The following is a 25131-nucleotide window of genomic DNA, read 5'->3' as shown; positions in this document are numbered from 1 at the left end:
TTACCAATTGTAACAAATCAACCAAGCTCTGGAAAGAACTACAGATCTGTCCCCACAGAGGTCCACCCTTTGGCTTTGCTGGGCTTACTGTCCATGGAATACCAGGCTCCTGTGATCACAGGAGGCTGCAGGAAATTTAAGGCAGTCTAAGAAGATGCTGAGCATGCTGATGGATTTCTTGCAAGCGTCCTGAAATGCCCCCGACTGCAGGGCTGCGCAATGCTGTAGAATCTCTTCCAGTACTTTCTCTTCGATACTGAAGTCTAAAAGCTATTTGCTGCTAAAAGGTTTTAAGCAGCTACCTCAGAACACAGTCTCAGTGTTGAGTTTTCTAAGCAGTCAGCTCGGTGGAAACTTTAATCACAGTGGTCTCTCTCCCTGAGTCAATCCCATCCACATGAGCAGATCGCATGCCTCTGGACAGAGTAAGCAAGTACTCATACAGTATAACTTGAGATGTGTCACAGCTGCCTTCTAAAAATACCTTCCCCACCAAATGCCACAGTGCCTAGAATTCCCAGCATTGACCTCACTGCTGCTAGCCTGCTCCTTCCTCCACCCCACCCTCTCTTCCAGTGTCTACACATGGGAATCACATCCATCCTTCCAGGCCCAGCTCTGTACCACTCTTTTTTTTTTTTTTTTTCTCTTTTTTAGGGCCGCACCTGCAGCATATGGTGGTCCCCAGGCTAAGGGTCTGATGAGAGCTGTAGCTGCTGGCCTATGCCACAACCACAGCTACACCAGATCCAAGCTGCGTCTGTGACCTACACCACAGCTCATGGCATTGCTGGATCCTTAACCCACTGAGCAAGGCCAGGGATTGAACCTGCATCCTCATGGATGCTAGTCAGATTCGTTTCCACTGAGCCATGATGGGAACTCCTGTATCACTCTTTTGTGAAGCCTTCCATGATCCTCCACTGGGAAGTGATCTCTCATTCTCTGAACACTTCCAACGTGTAATCTGTTTGTCTTTTACGATGTACAGCTGACCCTGGAACAACATGGGTTTGAACTGCATGGGTCCACTTGTACATGGAATTTTTTCAGTAGTGAATACTACAGTACTACATGATCCATGGTCAATTAATCCATGAATGTGGAACCATGGACAGAAGAAACCATGTATATGGAGGGCTGACTATAAATTATAAGTGAATTTGTAATGTGCCGAGGGTCAGTACTCCTAATCCCCAGTTGTTCAAGAGTCAAGTGTGTATTACTTTATGTTTAAACACATGTACTGTCCCCACCAGGCATAATCTTGAGAGTCTGTCCCTTGGCAAGGTCTTATCTTTGTACCGCCATCCCATCCCTAGAATAGAGAACCAACATCTGACCAATGGGTGCCATATGGGTGAATGGATGGTAGGATGCAGTCACCTGGGCTGAGATTTTACTACTCACTAGCTCTATAGTCCTCAGCAGTTTCTTTACTTCTCAGAGCCTTATTTTCTTCCTATAAAATAAGGCCATTTGGGAGTAATACCATTCCAGGGCTCTCCCAGCCATCATTACCAACCTACTGGACAGTCTTGTAGCTCACATTGGTTCAGCAAAGGCCCAACATGACTTGCACTCCTTTTTCAAAGTGGTTTGGAAAAAAAAAAAAAAAGTGGTTTGATAATGTATGTACTGCACTGGGTTTAAAATAAAAAAATAAATAAATAAATAAAATAAAGATAACAGGAATAGTCAGATGAGGCCAAAGGAAAGTATAGTCCTATTTAGTTACAAAAGTGGGGCATGAATTCAGCCTTGAGCTTCCTGGCAACCAAAGCAAAAAGGTATTAAAGTACAAGATTTTAGCTGCTCAAGAAAGTACAGTGCTTCCTAATATTAATATCCATGAGAACTAATGTAGTAGACTTTGTCCGCAAAAGAACCCAGCAATGACTGTACCAGGAAGGAGAACTGTTTTTTCTTGTATTATTTCCTACAAGACTGTTCTTGTTATCTGTTATCTGTTATCTGTTGCTGCTCAACAACCTCAAAATAGTGACTTAAAATCATAGAGATCATTTATTATTATTATCTTACTGGGGACTCACTGGAGTCAGATAAGCAATTCTCTAAGCTGGAGGCTAAAACAGCTGGTCCTCTTAGATATCTGTAGGTGGTCTCTATAGGTGACTTCCCGGAGGGTAGTGTGAGAACAGCCAGAATCCTTACATGGAAACTCAGGCTGAGAGGAAGAGAGCCAGTCAGGCTGTATCGCCTTTCATGAACTAGCCTCAAAAGTCACAGGGCATCAATTCTTCCACATTCTACTTGCCAGACGCAAGTCACTAAGGCCAGCCTGCATTCGAGGGAAGGGTAATTCATCTCCATGTGTTGATGCAAGGATGTCCAAGAATACAAAAACATGTTTAAAAACTACCATAAATGACACAATAGAAATTTGCAATTCTATTTGAAATTTGAATTTTAAGTGCTATTCTTTTGAAACCCAAACAAGGGATAAAAAACCTGACTTAACCCAGGGATAAAAATCTAGAGTATCTAGAATTGCACCGCCCAATATGGTAGCCACTGGTATAAGTATCTATTTAGATTGAAATTAAATCAAATTTTTAAATGCCAGTCTTCAGCCTTAACAGCCACATTTCAAATGCTTAATAACCACACATGGCTCATGACTATTATATTGTACAGCACAACTGTAGGACATTTCCATCATTGCAGAAAGTTCCATTGCACAGTGTTGATCTAGAATAATGAAAGAACTCTATATTCTTTAGCTGTCCATCAGAATTTCTCATCCGACTAATTAAGCCCTTGGTAGGCATGGGGCAGCAGAAATGTCCAAATGTTAACATTTGACAAGCATATGAGCTGCATGAAATCTGCATTGCTAATGAAGGAGAGTCCCAGACACCTTAACCATCACCCGGGCAAGAGAGAGCTGCACTTCCTTTAAAGTAAATGAAGGCTTCTAACTAAGACCCAAATAGCTGGCCACCCACGTGGGAGTTTTCAGTGGGGGACCTACTGGCAAGACTAAAAGTTTCAAGACCATTTCTAAAAACCATTTCCTAAAAAGAGTTCATGGAAAGAAAGCTAAAAGTCAAAGCTACAAAGTTCCTTCCCTCTCTTTCATTCAACCACAATTTACTAAGCAGGCATGGATGCTATACTTGGTACATAAAAACATTTTCAAAATAGATTTCACTAATCTCCTGGGCCCCAGAAACAAATGTCAATAATGCACCTGAGAAATATCTACATTTAAGTAGTATAATTTTCTAGTGAAACCACCAGAGGAAAATGGTTGCAATATGTACCCTTAAGCAGCCGAAAAAGTTGGCTGGCTATATATAATCATTAGATATAAGGCAATTAGATTGAAAATACTATCTGCCAAAAATGATGATTTGGGATTTAGAAAAGTTGAATTCAAGCCACTCTGTTTTCCAGTAAGATAGAGGAGCCATTTCTGGTTAGTGACAACAAAATTATATCACCAGCATAGTGAAGATATTTTTTTTATACTTTTCATAATAGGGGTATATGCAACTAGATCATGCACAAATTGTTTCAAATCATTAAGAAACAAATTAAAAAGAAGGGTCGGAGGCAGCAGAGGCAGAACACAGTCCCATTTTTTTACAGGGTGAAATTATTATCTGACCTGTTAGGAGACCATTCTCATGAATGTTCACTGTGGTGGAAAGCTCAAGTTGAACATAAATATTACTGACCAGATCTTGCACCCCAGCTGTGTCGAATGTCTTCTGTTTAGCCATCTCCAGGCTTGCTCCATACTTCTCCCCACTGCTCTGTGCCCCCAGGAGGCTGAACTGTATGGGCTGTAGCAACAAGCTCTCTTCCCCTCGAACTCCTGAAGGTGTTGAGCCCATGGGAGGCACTTGCAGGAGATGAGAGGATGAGAAGATAGAAAGGTAGGGCTATCTGTTCCCTCAGTTCCCTCCCTGCCTGGCCACCATGGATTGGCTTCATTTCCTAAACAAAAGCTATAGCTTATGTCAGCAGCCCTCTTCAGAGAGCTGTACTCCTGGAATTCCAGCAAACCCTTACTTCCTTTGATCATTCAGGCTTGTGAGCTGCAATGCTCCCCAGGTACTAGATCAAACCTTGTAGGTTTTCCTCAACCTTGCTCATACTTTTGTACACAGTTCAGTCCCTTTCTTAACTTCTCTTTAGTTATTCAGTTTGTCTGTGCCATCCCTTTCCTTACAAACCCTGACTGATAACATTGCTCAATAAGATTTTATGCACAAAGACCCAACACAAGATCAATTACATTTATAAGCAATCTTTTTTTTTTTTTTTTTAGGCTAGGAGTCGAATCAGAGCACAGCTGCCGGCCACAGCCACAGCCACAGCCACAGCAATGCTAGATCTGAACTGCATCTGTGACCTACACCACAGCTCACAGCAATGCTGGATCCTTAACCTGAGCAGGGCCAGGGATCGAACCCGAATCCTCATGGATACTAGTTGAGTTTGTTTACACTGAGCCACAATTGGAACTCCCATAAACAATCTTAAAGCTATTCCTGACAGATTCTTTCAACACATAATAGCATGGTTCATGATGGGATATTTTACCTAAGTCCAACCTGTTCCTCATAGAAAATATGAGTCAGAAAAAAAATCTAGAACAATAATTTATGAAAGACAAAACCAGCACTATTGTGGCTCTATGATTTGATAGAGGAATATGGTCCTTATTAACAAGCAGGGGAAGGAAGGCTTCCCTCAGATAAAATTAATGAGAGTAAACAAATTAGTTCCCAATTAGAGCAGAACTTGAGCAATTCTGGTGGTGAGAAGTAATCAAAGTACAACATGAGGAAGTAAAACCAGAATCTAATCGGTGAAGAGACATTCCCCCAAAGATTAGTGGAATTGTTCTTGAGTTAAAGGCCTTAAGGCTGCCCTCCCCACCACCACCATGGTGCAGTGAATGAACAAAATCCTGCTTGCAAATCTTTCCAAGTCAAATCATTTACAAAGTGGGGAAAAACAATATGTCCATTGTAGGGTAGTTGTCAGGATTAAATAGAGAAATATGTATTAAATACCTAGCACAGTATCTGATGCATTAAATTTACTCAACATAAAGAAATCAAAAATAAAACCAACAAAAGGAAATTGAAGACTTATAACTCAAGACCAACCTGGAAATCACAAGTGGATCAAGAAAAAAAAATGTGAAGAAATAGGTTATTGATAACATACCCACCCTCCCCTGAGTCTCCTGTAAACATTTTGAGGACCTTTGTAATGGATGAATCCCCTTCTCAAAGGGGATTAGAGGAATAGTCACTTAAAGAATATTCTCATTCTCTGCCCTGGAAGAGCTTCTGCTTTTTTCTTCTCCTATCATTTTATCTTTTGAGATTAGTTCATCTTTTTTTCCCCCAATGCACCAAGAGTAACCATTTCTTGCTACCACAAACCATCCTGGAGGCCAATAGAGCTCAAATGGGTACTAGACTGAAATAGGCAACTCATTGGTAACAGGTGCCCTTCCAATTGGCCAAGAGTTCCTCTGGTACCTTGTTTTAGAAAATGTCCTAAATGTAGTGCCCAACTGCATCCTTATCTTCATTGTTTGAGACCACATCATCTGAGGGATGAAACCTCACCTTTGCCTGCATTCACAACATTCTCGACTCAGAAGATCATCATTTTCTCACAAAAACAGTGCCTTCCTTTGTATATCTTAGGTTATATCAGAGACATGCTACTGACTCTACTTCTGGATGAAATTCATATTTCAGGAGCCATTTATAAGACAAGGAAGTACTTCTGAAGGACCCTAAGAAAATGGGACTAAGGACAGATTATTTGGACAAATGAGAAAGGAAGACTATTCCAAAGACTGAGCCAGTGCATGACATGTTGCAAAAATCAATGAAAGCACATGTGAAAGAATCCTGAAGACAAATCGGTTCAGAAATTCTCCCCTATCCCTGGAGTTGGATTATAGATCCCTAAACCTGCAATCATGGGCCCAATTTCCCCAGTTTTCCCAATCCTGGAGTTGCTGTTCCATGATCCCCAAGGTCAAGGTCCCAGGGGATTCCACAATAAAATGCTTCATGGTGAACAGGGAAAACTCAAGTAGAAAGAAATCAACATACTGTGAACACCTACCATGTGCCAGGCATGGCATAGCATTTTTTTTTCCATCTTAGGGCATATGGAAGTTCCCAGGCTAGGCTAGGGGTTGAATCAGAGCCACAGCTACCAGCCTACTCCACAGCCATAGCAATGTGGGATCCAAGCCACAGTTGTGACCTATGCCCCAGCTTATGGCAACACCAGATCCTTAACCCACTGAGCAAGGCTGGGAATGAAACCTACATCTTCATGGATACTAGGTGGGTTCTTAACTCCCTGAGCCACAATAGGAACTCCAACATAGCATTTTTTATACATATCATCTCAGATAATCCTAACAGTAATCTCATAAAATAGACAGGATAATCCTTATTTCATAGGTACAGAAACAAAGACTCTGAGAGGTTAGGTAACTTGCCCAAAATTAAGTTTTACAACTACAATCGCACCAGACTGCACTGTTTCAGAGCCTATGCTCATTCCATTCTGTCACGCATTTATCAAGGACTTCATCCATTTTTCAGCATCTTTATATACAGCTGTAAAACTGTATAACACATAATCTTCAATCCATCATCAGTTCTTCATATTATACAAAAGCTGTCAAGAGAGAGCATTGGTGACTTTTAGAAATCCATGTAACCCAAAGAAAAGCATACTCCTATTCTACAATTTACTAGATATAACCGAATGCTTAGTAACAGACACCTGCATCAGTCATCTACTGCTGCATAAAAACCATCCCAAAGTTAATGGCTTAAAACAACAATTTATTATATCTCATGATTTTGTGAGTTTTTGGGCCATTCTCCATTGGTCTTGCCAGAACCCACTCATAAAACCACATTTAGCTGATAGGTTAGCTGGGCACAGTGTTAAACTGGGACAGTTTGCAGTGACAGAGCCTCTCCCTCCATGTGCTCTTTTGTTAGACTTCTTTATAGCAATGCTGATCTCAGGGTAGCTTCCAAGAGGACAAGGCTCAGTGTGAAAGAAAGCACTTTTCAAACTTTTACTTGTATTATATGTGCTGATGTCCCATTGACCAAAGCAAGCATAGAGTCATTGTGGGGCTACTCAGAGGCATGAATATCACAAGGCATAAATTATTGAGAGTTATTTCCATAATGAGGTACCATAGTCTTTTCACCCTGCCCCACATACCTCTTATTTGAAAAATGCACCATCCCTCCCCAAACCACCAAGATCTTATCCAATCATGGCATCAAACTACAAGTCCAAAATCTCCTGATCTGACTCAGGCCCAGATGTGGTTGAAGCTCCTTAGGTACAGTTCCTCGTGCAGCTTCTCAGGTGTGGGTTCTCATCATTCAGAGACTGATAGGCTAAAAAAAAGCAAACAACTTATCTGCTCCACAATACCCAGCACACAATTGTGAGAATGGAACACTCAGCAGGCACTGCCCTTTATAAGGGGGAGGAACAAGAAGCCACAGAGCACTCACTGGTCCATAGCGATTCTGAAATCCAGCCAAGCAATGCTTCAGAGCCTCCTGCTCTTAGCATGGGAAATGATTCTTTGATAGAGTTTGGGTCTATTCCCTGGTCATGGTTAGCTTGCCCTCTGAAATGGTCTTCCTTTTCCATAAGAAATAGCCTTTGTTTGCAGCTGAGTAACTTTCTCAGCTTGCTTCCTGCACTCTTAGTCTAAACTGGTCCAATTTCCCTCTAAACTTTGTGGGCTTTTCACATACAAGGTTTTATAGTCCATTTCATGAGACAAAAAGCTACACTAATAATTATTTTAAAGACAGACGTCTACTTTGGTCAGCAGGTCAAGGTGCTATGGAAAAAAAAATGCCGTTAAGAGTCTTAGAAACCCTTTTGTCTAGCTTAGACAGTCTGGTAGATATCATTTAAAATCTTTCTGTGGTCTTCACAAAGCCTTAAAGCCACACTCTTGATTTGATCTGTATCCTGAGGTCATTTCTTACTTTGAGATTTTTTTTTTTAAACAGCTGAAGGGACAGGAAAGGTGAAAGGGCTTTATCTTCCAGCTTAGCATATCGTGGGCCTTCCATATATACCTTAAATTCTGCTTACAAATGGAGTTCTTTCTTTAGTTCAATTCTCTCTTCTCATGTCCTATTATATATAACTATTAAAAAGTTAATTGACCCCCTCAGCATTCTAAATGGAAATCTTGAGCAAAACCCTCAACTTCATTAAGTACATTTCTCATCTTCCAAGTTACTTTTAGTGACAGTGATGCCAGTTATGTCATTACTACGTACTACGGGTTGCCCTTTATCAGCCTCTAGCAGCAGTTTCCTCTTAGGTCTTCCAGAATCCACCAGCAATCTCCTTGCAGTCTCTATAGCTTCTGCCAGCCACTCACTCCCAAAGCCAATGCTACATGGTTTAGGTTTTTATTACAGCAATGTGCCGCTTCTGGGTATCAATTTTTTATATCAGTTTTCCATATTTGAAGCAAACTATTCCAAAAGTTAGTGATTATCAATGATTCCATGTGTTAGCTGGGTCATTCTCCTACAAGTCATGTCTTGGGTCACTGATGCAGCTACATTCAGCCGGAAGCAGAGATGGGGGAGAAGGTTGCCCTTGGTTACTGGACTCAACTGGCCTGTCCTACCACACAGCATTTAATTCTGGACTTGTTCATTGCATGGTGGTCTCAGGGTTCCAGGAGGACAAGCCTCAATATGCAAGTGCTTATCACACCTGTGCCTCCATCATATTTGTTGATGACCATTGGCCAAAGCAAGTCACGTGGCCAAGTCCAAAGTCAATGTGATGTGTGATTCATTAGCGCTGTCAATGTAACACTCTCCCACAGCACTAAAATGTAAATTTTATGCTTTTCTCTGTATCTTCATTCGATATATTGGGGTATAGTCCAATATATTTTGTTTACCTAGGCATACCTGGAATATATTTGTTTAACTGAATTGAAGAGGCACAGAGTTTTATACACATAAGGACCAGAAAAGCTAAGACTACTATAGCCTTGGAGATACCAAATACTATAAAACAAAGCTCACAAGTAAAAAAACAAACAAACAAAAACCTTCCTTCCCACCACTTTTCCACATTCTTGTGAATAAAATATATTTCTGGCCAAAGATGGTTTTTAGAATATCACAAATTTTAAATAAATAACTCTAACTCATTAATCTTGTTTCTGTTATGGTCATGAGCAATCCTAGAAATAAATTCTAGATGAATTTGAAGGTTTTCTGATCTTAAATAACTGTTTGAACATCAGAATAATCATATAATGTATATTGCTTGGTATTTGCACAAGAGAAAAGGAATTGAATAGAATTATTGGCATTTCAAACTCAGTATTTGAATTTTGCTAAGATCAGACATGAGGCTTGATTTGTCTTTCTCATCTGGGGATATAGGTATATTTAGTTTTTCACTAAAATAAAGAGAATCAGGAACATGTTTTAACAGCCTCAAAGGTTCTCTTCCCATCAATCATTTTCTCCAGAAGAGGTTGGGGTTTTTCATCAATAGTAGTGGGTAATGACGAACACATTTTGAAACTGTCTCTTGATTAATGATTTCTTGCCTTCAAGGATTGATAGCCCATAAAACTCTGTGCTAAAAGACACATTCTTCCCTTGCTGCCAATTGTGATTCTAAGAATCCAGATATATTTGCACGATTTTTCCCCAATGAAGCAGAATGTCCCATCAAAGTGTGACAAGGGGATTCACTGAGACTTTTATTTGCATGTGGTAGTTCTCTGTTCTATTCTGTTTTGTTTGCTTGCTTGCTTATTATACTATTAACTTTCTGCCTAAGTTTCAAGTCCTAGCACTGCAAATGATGTTCCTATCCCAATCCAGGGGACCACAGGAGGAATTCTTGAACCTATTCTCTGGGACCAGATGGGGTCACTAATGCACTCCAAGCTGAGGGCAGAGAGGAAAGCATATTCCAGTTACTGTCTAATTGCAAACACCAACTACCAATTAATCCTGATAAATATGTAGAGCCTACTGTGGTGATGATGATAACAAGAGCCAGAGTTTATTGATCTCTCACTGTGCCAAGCATTGTTCAAAGCACTTTACACAGATTAACGTATTTGAGCCTTACAGCCTTATGAGGTAGGTGTTATGATGATCTCCACTTTATAGAGGAGGGCACTGAGGTTTAAAGTGGTCTATGCAGGGTTATATAACTTTAAATGGCATAGTCAGGATTTGAACCCACCACCAGCTCTATTGCTTCAAAGACACTGGTCTCATACAGAACTGAAAATTCCTTCCTGCATCTATGACCTTGGAACTGTTCCTTCAGCAGCAAGTCACTGACATTTATACACTTACAATGTTAGCTGACCTATCTTTCTGATGATTCGCACAAATTGTTATCAGAAAGACAATTATAGAAGCCTCTGGCCAATCATATAAGGCCAGGGAATCTCAGCCTAGGTTCCTTTCTCTTTGACTGTCTGGGTATCTACACTCTCCTGGAATTTGAATGGCACTGGTACCCAGACCACTATCTCTGAAGATAGCACATGACCTCCAATCCCCCAGAGCTGGAACTCTCATGAGCCACCAATGCCATGTCCTGCCGCAACACACAGTCTATCAGAATGTGTTTCCTGAAGACCGATCATATGCCAGGCCCTGTCGTAGGCGCAGAATACAGACCATACTGGGAGCTTTCTGCCCCCTCAGCCCTGACTTCCAATTTGAGAAACATGATTAATTTGGGGGAATTACCAACCTGGATGTAACTAGAGGGGATGTGTTTGAAAGATTCTAACTAAACCACCTTTCTGGTCTCTTCCAAGCCCCACCCCCATCCTCTTGATTCCTCTCTAAGGCAAGCATTTATTAGTTTGATTTCAACACACACACGTCTACCTGTAATTACTATATAATGTCTGTTTACTTTTTTAAATGAAAATGAATTTAAATTAATCTTGTTTTGTGAATTTCAAGGCACCCCCTGAGATAAATGAAGACACTCCAGGGTGTCATCAAACCAGAGCTGGGAATCCTAGCTCTAAAAAGTAGAGAAGCAAGCTCATTAAACCTTCAAGAAGCCAGAGGGGAGAAATGTATATAGATATAAAGATAGAGAGCTCACAGTAAAGAGAGAGTTTTATATCTATATTATTCACTTATACACACGCACACACACACACACACACACACACAAATACATATGAAAGGTGGTGCACCAAAATGTGGTTATCTTTAGGTGAATTGTCTGTAATTGATGTAAACTTAGCATTAATGCCCCTCATTATTATTATTATTTTTTTTTTACTATATTGGGTTTGCCTATCCCAAACCAGAATTCTTCATTTTTAAATTTTTTTTCTTTTATAATGATTTTTATTTTTTCCATTATAGGTGGTTTACAGTGTTCTGTCAATTTTCTACTGCACTGCAAGTTAACCCAGTCACACATACATGCATACATTCTTTTTTTTTCTCACATTATCATGCTCCATCACAAGTGACCAGACAGGAGTTCCTGTCGTGGCACAGCAGAAATGAATCCTACTAGGAACCATGAGGTCAATCCCTGGCCTCCCTCAGTGGGCTAAGGATCCGGTGTTGCTGTGAGCTGTGATGTAGGTCGTAGATGAGGCTCAGATCTGGCATTGCGGTGGCTATGGTGTAGGCCAGCAGTTGTAGCTTCGATTAGACCCCTAGCCTGGGAACCTCTGTATGCCGTGGGTGCAGCCCTAAAAGGACAAGAGACAAAAAAAAAAAAAAAAAAAAAGTGACCAGACATAGTTCCCAGTGCTATACAGTATGATCCCATTGCTTATCCACTCCAAAGGCAATAGTTTGCATCTAATGCCCCTCATTAGAAAGACCACTGCAATCACAAAGGAGTGGCCAGGAACACTCTTCCCAAAACAGAGAAGAGGCCACTCTTTCCCAGGGATGGGCAAATGCATAAGCAGATGACAGGTTCTGAACAGCATCCAGACGACTCTCTTGAGATTCCCCACATTAGTGCTACAGACTGAGATAATTGGAGAGAATTTTCCAGAAGTTCTTGAGCTTTAGAGTGGAATGGCTTCCAGGCAAGATCTCTGAGAGCCTCTCACTTAGATGCCACAGGTTAAAATCACCTGAGACCTCTGCTACCACAGCCCACCTAACAGGTGTATAAACCTCTAACTTCTTGTGTCACTTTTCTTCATACTTGGAAAACACAAGAGTTCTTCCCTTTGAACACTAACTAATGTAAATAGATAATAGGTAATCGTTTTTTTTCCTGTGTGTGTATAGATATATATGTATATAAATGCTTTTATAATAAAAATGGTATTTGTATAATAAAGCAGTAAGTACCTTAAAATGTTTTCAATATATGATGTAATAAGTGTTTTCACAGAGATGCTACAGAAGCTCAGAAGAAGGATACAAAACATGAATTGTACGAGTTCCCTGGTGGCCTAGTGGGTTGAGGATCTGGCCTTGTTACTGCTGTGCTTTGGGTCACTGCTGTGGCGTGGGTTCCACCCCTGGCCCAGGAATTTCTAAATGCTGCAACCACGCCCAAAGGAAAACCACAACCACCACCACCATGAATTTAAGGGCACAGGGAAGGCTTCCTAGAGAGAGTGGTGTGCTCCAAACTGAACTTGAAGCAAGATCAGGAGTTGCTACAAGGTAAAGCTAAGAATGGGACAGGGAAAGGGAACAGCACGTGCAAAGGCACATGAGAGGGTTCTGTCCTCTATCCCGTCGTGTGATGGGGACACACATTGTTGCAAAGGAATGAGGTGGGACGAGGCTGAAGAGAGAAGCAAGACGCCTCATTCTGGAGGGCTTTTTATGCCAGTCTAGAGCTCTCAGGACTTTTTTTTCTTAAAGGCAATAAGGAATTACTAATGAGCCAGGGAATAAGGTCTGTGTGCTATGGACGTCACCGTAGCTACAGAGAGTGCAGAGATGTGTAGAGGCCGGTGTAGTGGAGGCCAGTCCAAAGGGCCACGGAGGGGATTCCAGAAGGATGGGATGTGGGTGAGAAGAAGTTCTGCTGGGAGCTTGAGAGGATGTGACAGGAGGTGGTCCATAGCTCCTTCCCCTTTTCCCCACACTGGAGGGAGGCTGGTGCACCTAAATGAAAGGATGATAAATCAGGCAATTTCAGCCATGCCTGGAATGTACTTTAAAGGTGAAGAAAGTGGAAAGTGATGTTTCAAGAATTCCTCCAGAAAGGAAATCTGGGAGCCAAAGCCCTTCCTTGGAACAAAAACAGGAAAGTGACAATGTGCATCTAAGTATATTTTTCTTGGATACCTTCCTAACCTGTAGATAAAGCAACAGATTGTTCCAACCAGGGACTGTGAGGTATTTGTAATTAACTGGGGCTTTTAAAAAACCAGCCTAGTGAGGCCTCTTTGAAGCCTCTCCCTGTGCTAATTGGCTCCTCTGCCCACAGCCCTGGTCAGCGAAAGCATCTTAGCTCAAGAGAGGAGACGACTGGAGATATCGAGGACCACGTCTTGAGACCAGGCAGTGTTCTAGGTGCTACCGATGACTGTCAGGCAGAAGGGAAAGCAGAGCTGCCAGGCAAACTGGCCTTACAACAGGGCTTCTCAGGCACAGGTGTGGGGATCCCATAGGTCTGGGGTGGGCCCTGAGAGTCTGCATTTCTCACAAGCTCCCAAGTGGTTCACACTTTGAGAAGCACTAGTTTAAAAGCGGTCAGAGGATGAGCCTGGAGGTTCGGGAGGTACCTAGAGAGTGGCAATTCCTGCACTCCATTGATTCGCTGCATTTGTTGCATCTCTCCTGAAAAATGGACCCACGTGATCTAGAGTTTTAAAGACTGGAAGGCTCAGGAGTTCCTGTCGTGGCTCAGTGGGTTAAGAACCCAACTTGTATCCGAGGATTCAGGTTTGATCCCTGGCCTCACTCAGTGGATTAAGGATCCAACGTTGGTCACAAGCTGCAATGTAGGTCACAGATGTGGCTCAGATCCTACATTGCTGTGGCTGTGACATAGGCTGCAGCTGCAGCTCCAATTCAGACCCTAGCCTGGGAACTTCTAGAGATTTAAAAGAAAAAAGAAAACGAAAACTGGAAGACTTACAGGGGAAAGAGACAAGAATTAAGACCACATTTGAGAAACCTCAAAGATCTAGTATTGCAACCAGCAAATTAAAAATAAGAAAATTAAGTAAGGCAGCTGTATTAGTTTTTTTTTTATTGCTGCATAATCAATTGCCAAAAACTTGGTATCCAAAAAAAAAAAAAAAACCTATTTATGATCCCACAGGTCTGTAGTCAGAAGTCCAGTTGCAGCTTAGCTGGATCCTCTGCTCATTGTCTCATCAGGCTGAAATTAAGATGCCAGCCAGGCTACAACTCTCATCTGAGGCCCTGGGCCCTCCCCCCAGCTTATTCATTTGGTAGAATTCACTTCCTTGCAGCTATAGGACTGAAGCCCCTGCTTTCTCAGCAGCTGTCAACTGGAAATCGCTCTCAGCTCCTAGGGGCCACAATGCTGAGCGGCCCCCTTCTGCCATATAAGGTAACCTCTGTGGGGAGGGGGGGGTATCTGTGATCCAAGGATATAGGTCATTTGGGGCCATCTTAGAATTCCACCAACCACAGCATCCTGTAACAGCACTTCACATCAGAGATAATTCAACATAAATTGTAATTTCTCCATTCCTTCTCACTGGGCTCTAAATCATCCTAGGATGGCAGTAGCTTCCATTTATGAGCACCCATTATGTGCCAGCCCTTTGCTAGGTACTTTACATAGTCCTAGCTTATTTAACCCTATCAATAATCCTCAGTAATCAATAGCATCATAGACATCTGAAATAGTCTGAGAAATCTTAGGTAACTTGGTTCAGGTCCCATGGTTTAGTGATCCAGTGACATTCGATAGTGTGGATTCAGTCCTAGTCTGGACCAACTGGAGTGATGCAACGAGGTAAGTTTGCTCACCTAGAAATAGAGGTAAAACCAGAAGACCCCTGAAGTTCTTTCCAGCTTTCCCATTTATGCTGTGAAAACTGCAATGCAAAGATTTTCAGTAATTTCTTCCTTTCAGATCCAAAGCAAAGCAAAAGGTTGGAGCAGCAGGAATGGCAGAAATGAGAGTTCACCCAAATTGTTCTCATCACCAAGGTGTCTCTTACCTGAGTGCTCCCTCTCCCCTGATTCTGCTCTCCCTTCCCTATGCTCAATAGCTTTGCAAAAACCAAAGCCTGCCTCCCAACACCATCTCCAAGTCCCCTGATCAGAGCTTCTGGTATAAGGGCACCACCCCCTAACGCCTCAACATAAAATCTCAATGTGCTCCTGGAATGTTCTAGAGGAAAAATATAATATTAAGTGTCATGAAGATGAGAGAAGGTCCGAAGTTCAAGAAATCAACTAGTAAATTGTGAGATATCAGTCATGATATGTTATATAATAGTATACAAATCACAAATACAAAAGAAAAGAGAGAGAGAGAAACAAGGAAAAGCGATCAGTGCCATCTTGTGGAAAGACTATATTAAATGTCCAAGGTAATCTGGCCACACCCTCAGTTGCGTCAAAGCCTCCACACTCAAAACTGATATGCATCCAACAGACAGCAGGATGACATCACTATTTGTAGGCAATGGTGCTGATTGGTAGAGGGTCCATTCTGATCACTTGCTCCCTATGCCATGGCCAGTTATTAAATAATCTGTATATCATCCCTAAACATATGAATACTACATAAAAGCTCTGATGCAAACTATTGCATTTGGAATGGAGAGGCAATGAGATCCTGCTGTCTAGCGCAGGGAACTATGTCTAATCACTTGTCATGGAACATGATGGAGGAAATGTGAAAACAAGAATGTATATAAATGTATAACTGGGTCACTTTGCTGTACAGCAGAAATTGACAGAACACTATAAATCAACTATAATAAAAAATGGAAAAAAAAAAAAAGGAGTTCCTGTCGTGGTTCAGTGGTTAACGAATCTGAGTAGGAACAATGAGGTTGTGGGTTCGATCCCTGGCCTTGCTCAGTGGGTTAAGGATCCGGCGTTGCTGTGAGCTGTGGTGTAGGTTGCAGACTTGGCTCGGATCCTGCATTGCTGTGGCTCTGGTGTAGGCCAGTGGCTATAGCTCCGATTAGACCCCTAGCCTGGGAACCTCTATATGCCGCCAGAGCGGCCCAAGAAAAGGCAAAAAGACAAACAACAACAACAACAAAAAAAAACTCCACACTTCCAATACCTTACACAAACAAAACCCATAACCAAACTATTCTACTTGGTTCCTCTGCATGGCATGGGTTTCCAAGTGCAGACCCATCCCCACATATACACACACACACTTAGACCGCAATTGTTTAGAGTATAACCTTTCTTTGAAACACAAACTCAATTTTTAGGCCACACCCATGGCACATGGAAGTCCCCAGGCCAGGGGTCAAATGACAGCTGCAGCTGCTGGCCTACACCACAGACCCAGCAATGCCAGATCTGAGCTGTGTCTGCAACCTATACCACAGCTCACAGCAATGCTGGATCTTTAACCCACTGAGCGAGCCCAGGGATCAAACCCATGTCCTCATGTATACTAATTGGGTTCATTACTGCTGGGCCACAACAGGAACTCCCAAACTTGATTTTATTTCTTAAGTTTATTTGAAATTACTTCTCTTCCTTCCTTCTGAATATTCCCATCTGTATCGGGTTCCTATTGCTGCATAAAAAATTACCCCAAAATTCGATGGCTTAAAATAATATTTATTATCTCACAGTTTCTGTGGGTAAGGAATTCAAGAGAGGCTTCTGGGTGACTCTGGCTCAAGGAATCCATGAGGTTACTGTCAAGATGTCGGTCATTTAAAATCTTGAGGGAGCCAGAAGATCCACTTTCAAAATAGCTGGTTTCCCTACACGATGACTGTATAAGCCTCAGTTCTTCCCCACACGGATCTCTCCTAAGACTCCTTGAGTGTCCTCACAACATGGTGGCTGGCTTCTCCCATGAAAGAGCGAGTCAAAACCCATAATGTCTTTTATGACTTAAGAAGTCATCCTCATTTTCACAATATCCTACTGATGACCAAGACCAGCCCCATCTGTGTGGAAAAGGATCACACAAGACAGGAGATGGTTCACTGGGGGCATCTCCAAGGCTGGGTACCACACCATCCCTCCTTAAATCCAATTTCCAGATCTCTGGGTCCCGGGTATGAGATGTGTTAAGACAAAAGACAATCAGAACACTTAAGACACGGAGAGCCCTGACTGCAGTCCAAGTCAGGAACCCAAACCCAAGCAATCCTCTGCCTGGTGGGACCCAGGGACCTACTTCGAAGAAGGAATTCTCTGACTCCAGCTTCACCTCTCACTGCCACTGACATCGAGCCCCCAGGGACCTGGGGTCTCAACATGAAAGAGAGCTAGGTCAAAACTTTCTTATCTGCTGGAGAAGGGGGAGCTAGCATGCCCTCATACCGTTCTGTTGAACTTTGAAAAAAAGCCACTTCCAGTATTTCACAAGGGACAGAGAAGAAAATGGAAGGAACCCGTCTTCACTTTCTAGTGGTTCCAATCCAGGGTTATCTTTCCCCTACTGACATTTTTGTGCTTATTATTTTTACCGCACAGGGAACTTTCAATATATATTATCTGATTGTCTTTGATGAGTAATTTAGTACTTTATCATATGTTAGGAGAACAATTACTTGTGAGTCTAAATCCCCCCAAGTATGTTGTAAATTCCCCGAAGTCAGGGAAATGAAGCTTATTAGTCAGCCCAACATCAGTGTCAACAGATTGTTTTCCAGAAAAGCGTCCCCCTCAACACACTCACATACACACCCGATCGACCACACACACACAAAAAAACCGGAGCAGAGCTCTGCAAACAGCAAGACGTATTTATCCCCTTTTACAAAACAGTAATTAGACTTTGCCAGGATTGTACTGACACATTCTTTCTCTCCTTAAAAGCACAGACATGTAAAACATAACACCTTAAGGAGTTCCTGTTGTGGCTCAGCGGTTAACGAACCCAACTAGTATCCAAGAGGCCTCGGGTTCAATCCCTGGCCTCACTCAGTGGGTTAGGAATCCAGCGTCACCATGAGCTGTGGTGTAGGTCACAGATGTGGCTCGGATCTGGTGTTGCTGTGGCTGTGGTGTATGCCAGTGGCAACAGCTCCGATTCAACCCCTAGCCTGGGAACCTCCACATGCCGCAGGTGTGGCCCTAAAAAGACCAAAGTAAGAAAGAAAGAAAAGCACACCTCAAGAAGGTGCTACACAGCACTCAAACAGTCCTCAAACTCATGCAATTAAAAAGACAAACACCCCAGCAGGAAGAAAGGTTCCCTCTTGACCCACCAACAAGCTGTCCACCACCTGCAGCCAATGAAGAACCATCACAGCTCTCCTCACTCCCTCCTTTCCTCCGTAGAAGCAAGCCCCTCTCCTCCGTTCTCCAGATTTGCCTATGGTGTGCCAGTTTGCTTGTTGTGAATTGCAATTCTCTACTATTCCTGAATAAACTCATTTTGCAGGTGAAAAAAAAAAAAAAACACAAACACACACTGTCACATAGTCCTGGAGCCTGGCCTGCACCCCCAGAAATGTACCTTAACCCTCTTGCCTATGCATTCGACTTATTTATTTTTCATTTATTTGACTTTTTCCTTTTCTTTTTAGGGCTGTCCCTGCAGCACATGGAAGTTCCCAGGCTATGGGTCGAATAGGAGCTGCAGTTGCCGGCCTATACCATAGCAGATCCAAGCGACATCTGTGACTTATGCTGCAACTCATGGCAACGACAGATCCTTAACCAACTGAGCGAGGGCAGGGATCAAACCTGCATCCTCATGGACACTACTTTGGGTTCTTAATCCACTGAGCCACAATAGGAACTCCTATTTAACATTTTTTTTTGGTCGCACCCATGGCATGTGGAAGTTCCCAGGCCAGGGATCAAACCTGTACCATAGCAGTGATCTAAGCCACTGCAATGACAACACCAGATCCTTAACCTGCTGCACCACAAGGGAACTCCTATTTAACATTTTTGAGTGCCATGTATCAGGCTTTGTATAAGACATGTGAAATTCAAAGATGAAACGATGCCATCCTGGCTCTGATACAAATAACCCCAATCCAATAAAATAACTGCTATCCTGGGAGTGCGTATTTATATAAGGTGCAATGGGAATACAGAAAGGCTAAATCTTCCTAAAGGTCAGGTAACATTTTACAGAAGAGAAAGGAAAGGAAGCTCAGTATTGCAGGGGGCTGGGAGCCACGAATGAAGAGGTGACACTGTTAAGTTGCAGGGGTCCTAGGCAGGAAGCCATCAGAAAGGAGTTTTTCTTTCTTTCTTTCTTTCTTTCTTTCTTTTTTTTTTTTTTTTTTTTTGGTCTTTTTAGGGCCAGATCCATGGCATATGGAGGTTCCCAGGCTAGGGGCTGAATCGGAGCTGTAGCCACTGGCCTTCACCACAGCCACAGCAACACCAGATCCAAGCTGCATCTACAACCTACACGCACAGCCCATGGCAACACTGAATCCTTAACCCACTGAGCAAGGCCAGGAATCAAACCAGCATCTTCAAGAATGCTGGTCAGATTCGTTTCCGCTGAGCCACGATGGAAACTCAGAGTTTTTCTTTCAATGTGAGGTTTCCTGGGCCCAAGACAGAAGCTCAATAGTATCCTTGTCAGTGAGACACAGACCAAGGCGGGGACCTGGGACCAAAACTGGAAGCCAGAGGCCAAGCAGCAGAGACAGGGGAGGAATTCCTACAAAAGAAGCCCAGGTGGGTGGATGGATGGACTTCGACCCCTGCAAAGGCTCACCGGGAAGCTCTGTCTCCTCCAGAAACATCTTCCCTCTGAGGATGGGCTGTGAGCTGGGTTTCAAGGAGGCCGGCAAAGGGCATAGAGTGGGTGGGGAGAGATGTGGAGGTTTTTCTCTGACAGTGGAGGGAGCCAAGAAAGGAGAGCCAGGCAAAGGAACTGAGAAAGGGTCACCCTGAAAGGAGCAAGGGCTGGGGTCTTGTCTCCAGGGGCCATGCAACCAGAAACCCCCGAGTGAGGGATTAAGAGAAGTTGCAGGGGGTTGGGGGTACAACTGGAGGCTGAAAGGCACAGTAGGAAGAGGGGAAAGGAATAACTTGGGATAGGCGAGAAAGAGTCACAGGGAGTTGTGTAGGAAATGGGAGTGCAGACAGGAAGGACTTAATCAGGGCTGTGATTGTCAGGAAGGGGAGGAAAGGGTTGATTTGACAGCTCCTGGAACGTGGGGAGAGTAGGTGCGGTAAAGCTTCAGAGTCGTCTGGGTAAAGGGTAAGTGCATTTTCCACAGGGTCAGAGCAGGCTTCAACCTTTGGGGGAAGAAAAATTCCTTTTCATTTTGCTGGAACCAAATGTGTGTCTCAGGGGGAGGTGGGGACAGAGGGAGGGAAGTCCATCTTCATGGCTAAGGAGCCGGGGCTTCGAATGACAGAGACCGTGGCTCAACCAGTCCAGCGGCTCACTAGCTATGTGTGCTTGGCCAAGGTAACCAACTTCTCTGAGCCTTAGATGACTCATGTGCAAAAGGGATACAAAAATACCTTCCCCTCTGAGGGTCTTCCAGAAAGTACCTGGCATAGGGCCTGGTACATAAGCAAATAAATTCACAAAAGTTAACTATTTTCATAATTATAATTAGTCTGCATCACTAGGAGCACATTGTTCAAATGAGGATATGAACCAGTCGGATCACAGCTAAGACATTGTGTTCACATCTAGTTCTCCACCTTTTATGAATGACAGATAAACTCAAGCTTCCCCAAGGAAGAGTGATTCAGAGCACCTGGAAATCAGGAGCTGTGAAGAGAAACTAAGAAATCCTGAAACCCGGCTAAGGGGTTTGAAGAGGGTTATGTAAAGAGGCAGTAATCTTCCATTTAACTTTAGAATACAATACCATTTTGATTCTGGAGCCAGGCTGCTCGGTTTCAAATCCGCCACTAGTCATCTCCTGGTCAAGTTCCTGGACTTCTCCAGAGCTTCAGTTTTCTCATCTGTAAGAGAGTTAATTTGCTTACCTACCTCAAAAGATTATTGACTAAATGAATAAGTTAATATATGTTAATTAAATAAGTCGTAATATATGTCAAATTAAATATGTAATTAAATAATATGTAAAGTACTTAGAATAATACCTGGCACACGGTAAATGCTCAGTTTATTGGTTCTCATGTTGTTATTATTATTTTAAATAATTACTATCCCGGGTAAGACTTCAGAGTACCAGATGGCTGCAACTCTCATTTTTAAAAACCAATTCCAGCAATGGAAAATGAGAACAGTTCCCTGTACAGATTCCCGCTTACTAGACGAGTTCATAAAATCACCAATAACGACTTGTCAGAGTCACTGAAGAGGAGGTTCCTCCCCCCAAAGCGGATGTAGATTTGCCATCTCATAAACCCTTGGGCATCCAATCTTGAAGACAGTAAGACAAGGACAGGCCCTTGGGCAGCAGGGAAGCTGGTCAGTGATGCAATAACGCCCTTCCACCGCCAGGGAGCAGCAGAGCCTGACCCCGGGCTCCTTACTCCACAGCAAACAATTCTGAATTCTCTCTAGGTTTTCCTGCTTGGCTGTTTGCATGGTCCACCAATCTCCAAGCGCACCGCAGCAGTAATCCCGCCCATTATTGATCATCCAGCCAATCAACTGGTGTCCTGCTTGGGGCCAGACCGGATCGCTCCTCTCAGTCTTCCGAGCTCAGCGTTCAGCGCCCTAGCCCCGCCCCTCAAGTGGCTCCACCAATCCCCCGCGGCGGAGCAGGGCGCACCCTAGGTCGAGTCCTGGAGACCACGTGGTCCCAGGAGGCGCCAGTGTTTGGTAGGCGGAGAGTTACCAGGCCCACGGACCGGAAGGGGGGGAGGGCGGAGCGGGACCGGCCGGCCTCGCCCCCTATGATCAGCTGTCTTGTGCCCTCTCCTAGCCATGGTCGTGCAGCCCCCCAACTTCTCGTGGGTGCTCCCCGGCCGGCTGGCGGGGCTGGCGCTGCCCCGGCTCCCCGCGCACTACCAGTTCCTGCTGGACCAGGGTGTACGGCACTTGGTGTCACTGACGGAACGCGGGCCTCCGCACCACGACAGCTGCCCCGGCCTCACCCTGCACCGACTGCGCATTCCAGACTTCTGCCCGCCAGGCCCAGAGCAGATTGACCGCTTCGTGCAGATCGTGGACGAGGCCAATGCCCGGGGAGAGGTCAGTGGGCGGGGTCAGCGCAGGGAGGGAGGGGCCTGGGAGGGGTCAGCGAGGACACGGGCAAAGCAGGGGAGGTCGCGGAAAGAGACTGGAGGAAGACCGGCTGACGGGGACAGAAAACAGGTGCAACCTAGACAAACGCGGAGGAGGGAGGGGTAAATGGAGAAAAGGAGATGAGTATAGAAAACGAAGAACCCCATAACGTGAGTTGACAGGCTTGGAAGAGACGGGGGTTGAAGTCAGGAGCTGGGTGAGCAGTCTCCAGAGTAAGGTTCTGCCCACATATAGTGGAGCTGCATTTTTTAAAAAGTTAAACAAGAAGCAGAAGAAATTCATTTTGATCATATAATTTAACCCAGTTAAGTCCGAAATATTATCATTTCAACGTGTAATCAATATAAAATAAATTCTTAACCAGATTTTTCATTCTTTGCTATCCCACATCTTTAAAACCTGGCTGTATTTTACAAGTGAGGGGCAGGAAAGTGGTGGGAGGACATCGGCCTCCACTTCCTCCAGCTCCCCCTTCACAGGCGGTGGGAGTGCACTGTGCCCTGGGCTTTGGCCGCACTGGCACCATGCTGGCCTGTTACCTGGTCAAGGAGCGGCGCCTGGCTGCAGGAGACGCCATCGCTGAGATCCGGCGCCTCCGACCCGGCTCCATCGAGACCTACGAGCAGGAGAAGGCAGTCTTCCAGTTCTACCAGCGAACTAAATAAGGGACCTCAGCTCCATTCTGCGGGGCCCCCATGGCCCTGACCTGTGCGTTAGATGGGGCCAGAGACATTCACGTGGACTAAAAGTGCTAATCCCTCCAGTGTCCAGCTGGGTCAAGAGACTAAAGTTGTTCTTCCTTCCCGGCAGGCAGGTCCTGGTAGGAGGGATGGCTGGAGCTGCATGGATGTTGGGGATTCCTCTGCTGCTGCCTTGAATAAATAAAGAACCAGCTCACATGGCATAGCACTTTACAAAGTGCTTCCACACAGCAACTTTTTTGAGCCTCACAATAGCCCTGTGGGACAGGAAAGGCAGAAGGGCCATCCCTGTTCTTTGGATGAGGTGACAAAGGCTCAGAATGGCCGACGGTCACACTTCTGGAAAGTGGGCCAGCACAAGAAGACACATTTTCAGTCTCTTAAGATGCTGAAACTCTTGTGCATCTGCTCTTTGATGATATTTGATGTTTCTTGGTTGGGAGGTAGGCAAATGCTGGTCAATGAAAAGGAAACAGATCTTGGCACTCTGGTCTCTGATGCTTGCAGGCCAGAAGGACCGCTCTGGACCCAGCCCCTCAGTCCAGGCCCACATACCCCACATGCACCATCCCTTTCACCCTCTAAGAGAAGGCCAGGAGGATGCATTGCTCACAGATAATCCCTATCTTCATCTTCCAGGGGCTGGGCGCCTCTCCCCAGCCGTGGGCTTCCAGGCTCACCTATGACCTCCAGCACAGTGTGCTGCCCCACAGCCACAAGCCACAGGCTGAGCGGTGCCAGGACCCAGCCTCTCTGGGAAGATACACAGGGGATAGTTGATGATTAAATGAAGACGTTCAGGGCTACGAATCTTGGCCATGTTTCTCAGATGTTAGCTTTGCCTCCCCATCTGATGCCATTCCACCATCACCATGACCACATCACACACACACATCTATCTCTCGGGGCTCTGAGAGACAAGACGAATGGGATAGACTAGCCAAATGGACTCTCTTTGCTATAACTGCTACCTGAATTCCTGTCCGTTTTTTTACGATGCAGGCCAGGCTGGATAAGGTCGGAATTCATCATGACATGTGACCTGAGTGCCTGAGTACCGGGCTGTCTCGCTCAGCCTGAGGTTCTCCAGCTAAGCGAGACATAAGTCACAGCCTCCTAGAGGAGGCGGTCACAAAACAGTCCAAGCACATTGTATAAGCCCTGTGACAGACATGCATTCCAGGTCCAGTGGAGACACGGAGGGAGGAGGCAAGGGTTGCCCTGGAGACCCCATCCTCTGTAGCCTAGGTCACCACAAGCCCCAGGCCACCCGCTCCTCACTGCATCTTCCTTCCAACTGCTGTCCAGCCAGCTCAACCCCCATGCACTCTTAACACGAAAGGAATCTTGCCAATCTAAGAGCGCGAGAAAGGTGGAAGGTACCCTCGCCACCGCCCACCCCCTTTTCTCTGTGTATCAAATCTGAGTAATCAGTTCTTCATTCTATTCCCTTGGTCCCCATCCAGCCTACCCCAGTGAGGACATCTCTTAAAGAGAAGAACCCACCATTCCAGGCATTCAGGCTAAAACAGAGGAATGAAAAATCACAGAAGAGAAGAGGTACTAAGGTCCTTGCCCTTCTCTCATCAGAGTCTCTGCCCTGCTCACCCACCTGCTCCTCCCCCAGCAGCATGGACCATTCTATTTCTTGAAGCAAATCAGAACATCTTCCAAAGGCGTATATGATTATGTTTGCATGTGTGTACAAGAAGGTGGTGGGGCAGGATCTTCCAGGATCTTTTCCCTTCCATTGCCAGGACTGGGGGAGAGAGGGATGAGGCATGAAGCTGCACGCCAGAGTTCACGTCTCTACTCTGATGCCGGCCTGCTGGGGTCACAGAACCAATCCTCACGCTTTCTGCCCCTCCATTCCTATCTCGCTCCATCCCTCCATGTCCTCTGCCCTTCCCTTCCTCCCAAGCCTCCTTCAAAGGAGAGAGAACATTTTTCTAACCCCATTAAAGCCCTGCGTGCTGCCTCCATCCCCATAATTTTGGTCTCTGCCTCAAGAGTTCCTCAGGGAAATAAACATATAATTATGTGCTTAAGGAAA

At 44.4% G+C, this 25131-nt stretch overlaps 1 protein-coding gene and 1 long non-coding RNA gene across 5 annotated transcripts in view; one reads left to right on the top strand and one right to left on the bottom strand.

Moving 5' to 3' along the window:
• LOC110260311 (uncharacterized) overlaps positions 1-22311 on the bottom strand; it is a 55565-nt gene extending 33254 nt beyond the window's left edge. For 2 of the 3 annotated variants that reach the window (XR_014844000.1, XR_002343382.2), the window contains exons 1-2: positions 21264-22311; positions 21026-21122 (exon numbers count right to left, since the gene is read on the bottom strand). This is a non-coding gene — a long non-coding RNA (uncharacterized LOC110260311). Of the gene's footprint in view, positions 1-12426; positions 13191-21025; positions 21123-21263 lie in introns of those variants that run through there. The other variant, XR_014844001.1, reaches the window with a different exon arrangement.
• On the top strand, positions 21934-25131 carry DUSP23 (dual specificity phosphatase 23). 2 transcript variants are annotated; one of them, XM_021089591.2, is made up of 2 exons: positions 21934-22323; positions 22857-25131. In XM_021089591.2, the coding sequence occupies exons 1-2, from the start codon at positions 22057-22059 to the stop codon at positions 23040-23042; spliced, it is 453 nt and encodes a 150-aa protein (XP_020945250.1). In that variant the 5' UTR covers positions 21934-22056; the 3' UTR covers positions 23043-25131. The 2 variants fall into 2 exon arrangements, with proteins under 2 accessions (XP_020945250.1, XP_084878745.1); XM_085022619.1 differs by having other exon boundaries at positions 22795-25131.

This window comes from Sus scrofa, chromosome 4 (assembly GCF_054392235.1).
Source record: "Sus scrofa isolate SSC_HxYL_T2T_F1_AM1 chromosome 4, Sscrofa_HxYL_maternal_Yorkshire_Landrace_v2.0, whole genome shotgun sequence".
NCBI classification, from domain to species: Eukaryota; Metazoa; Chordata; class Mammalia; order Artiodactyla; family Suidae; genus Sus; species Sus scrofa.
This window is presented reverse-complemented; position numbering and strand designations above follow the sequence as displayed.

Coding starts and splice junctions, on each gene's coding strand:
- DUSP23 (XM_021089591.2), top strand. CDS start 22,057: ATGGTCGTGCAGCCCCCCAACTTCTCGTGGGTGCTCCCCGGCCGGCTG. Junction 22,324..22,856: donor AGGCCAATGCCCGGGGAGAG/GTCAGTGGGCGG, acceptor CCCCCTTCACAG/GCGGTGGGAGTGCACTGTGC.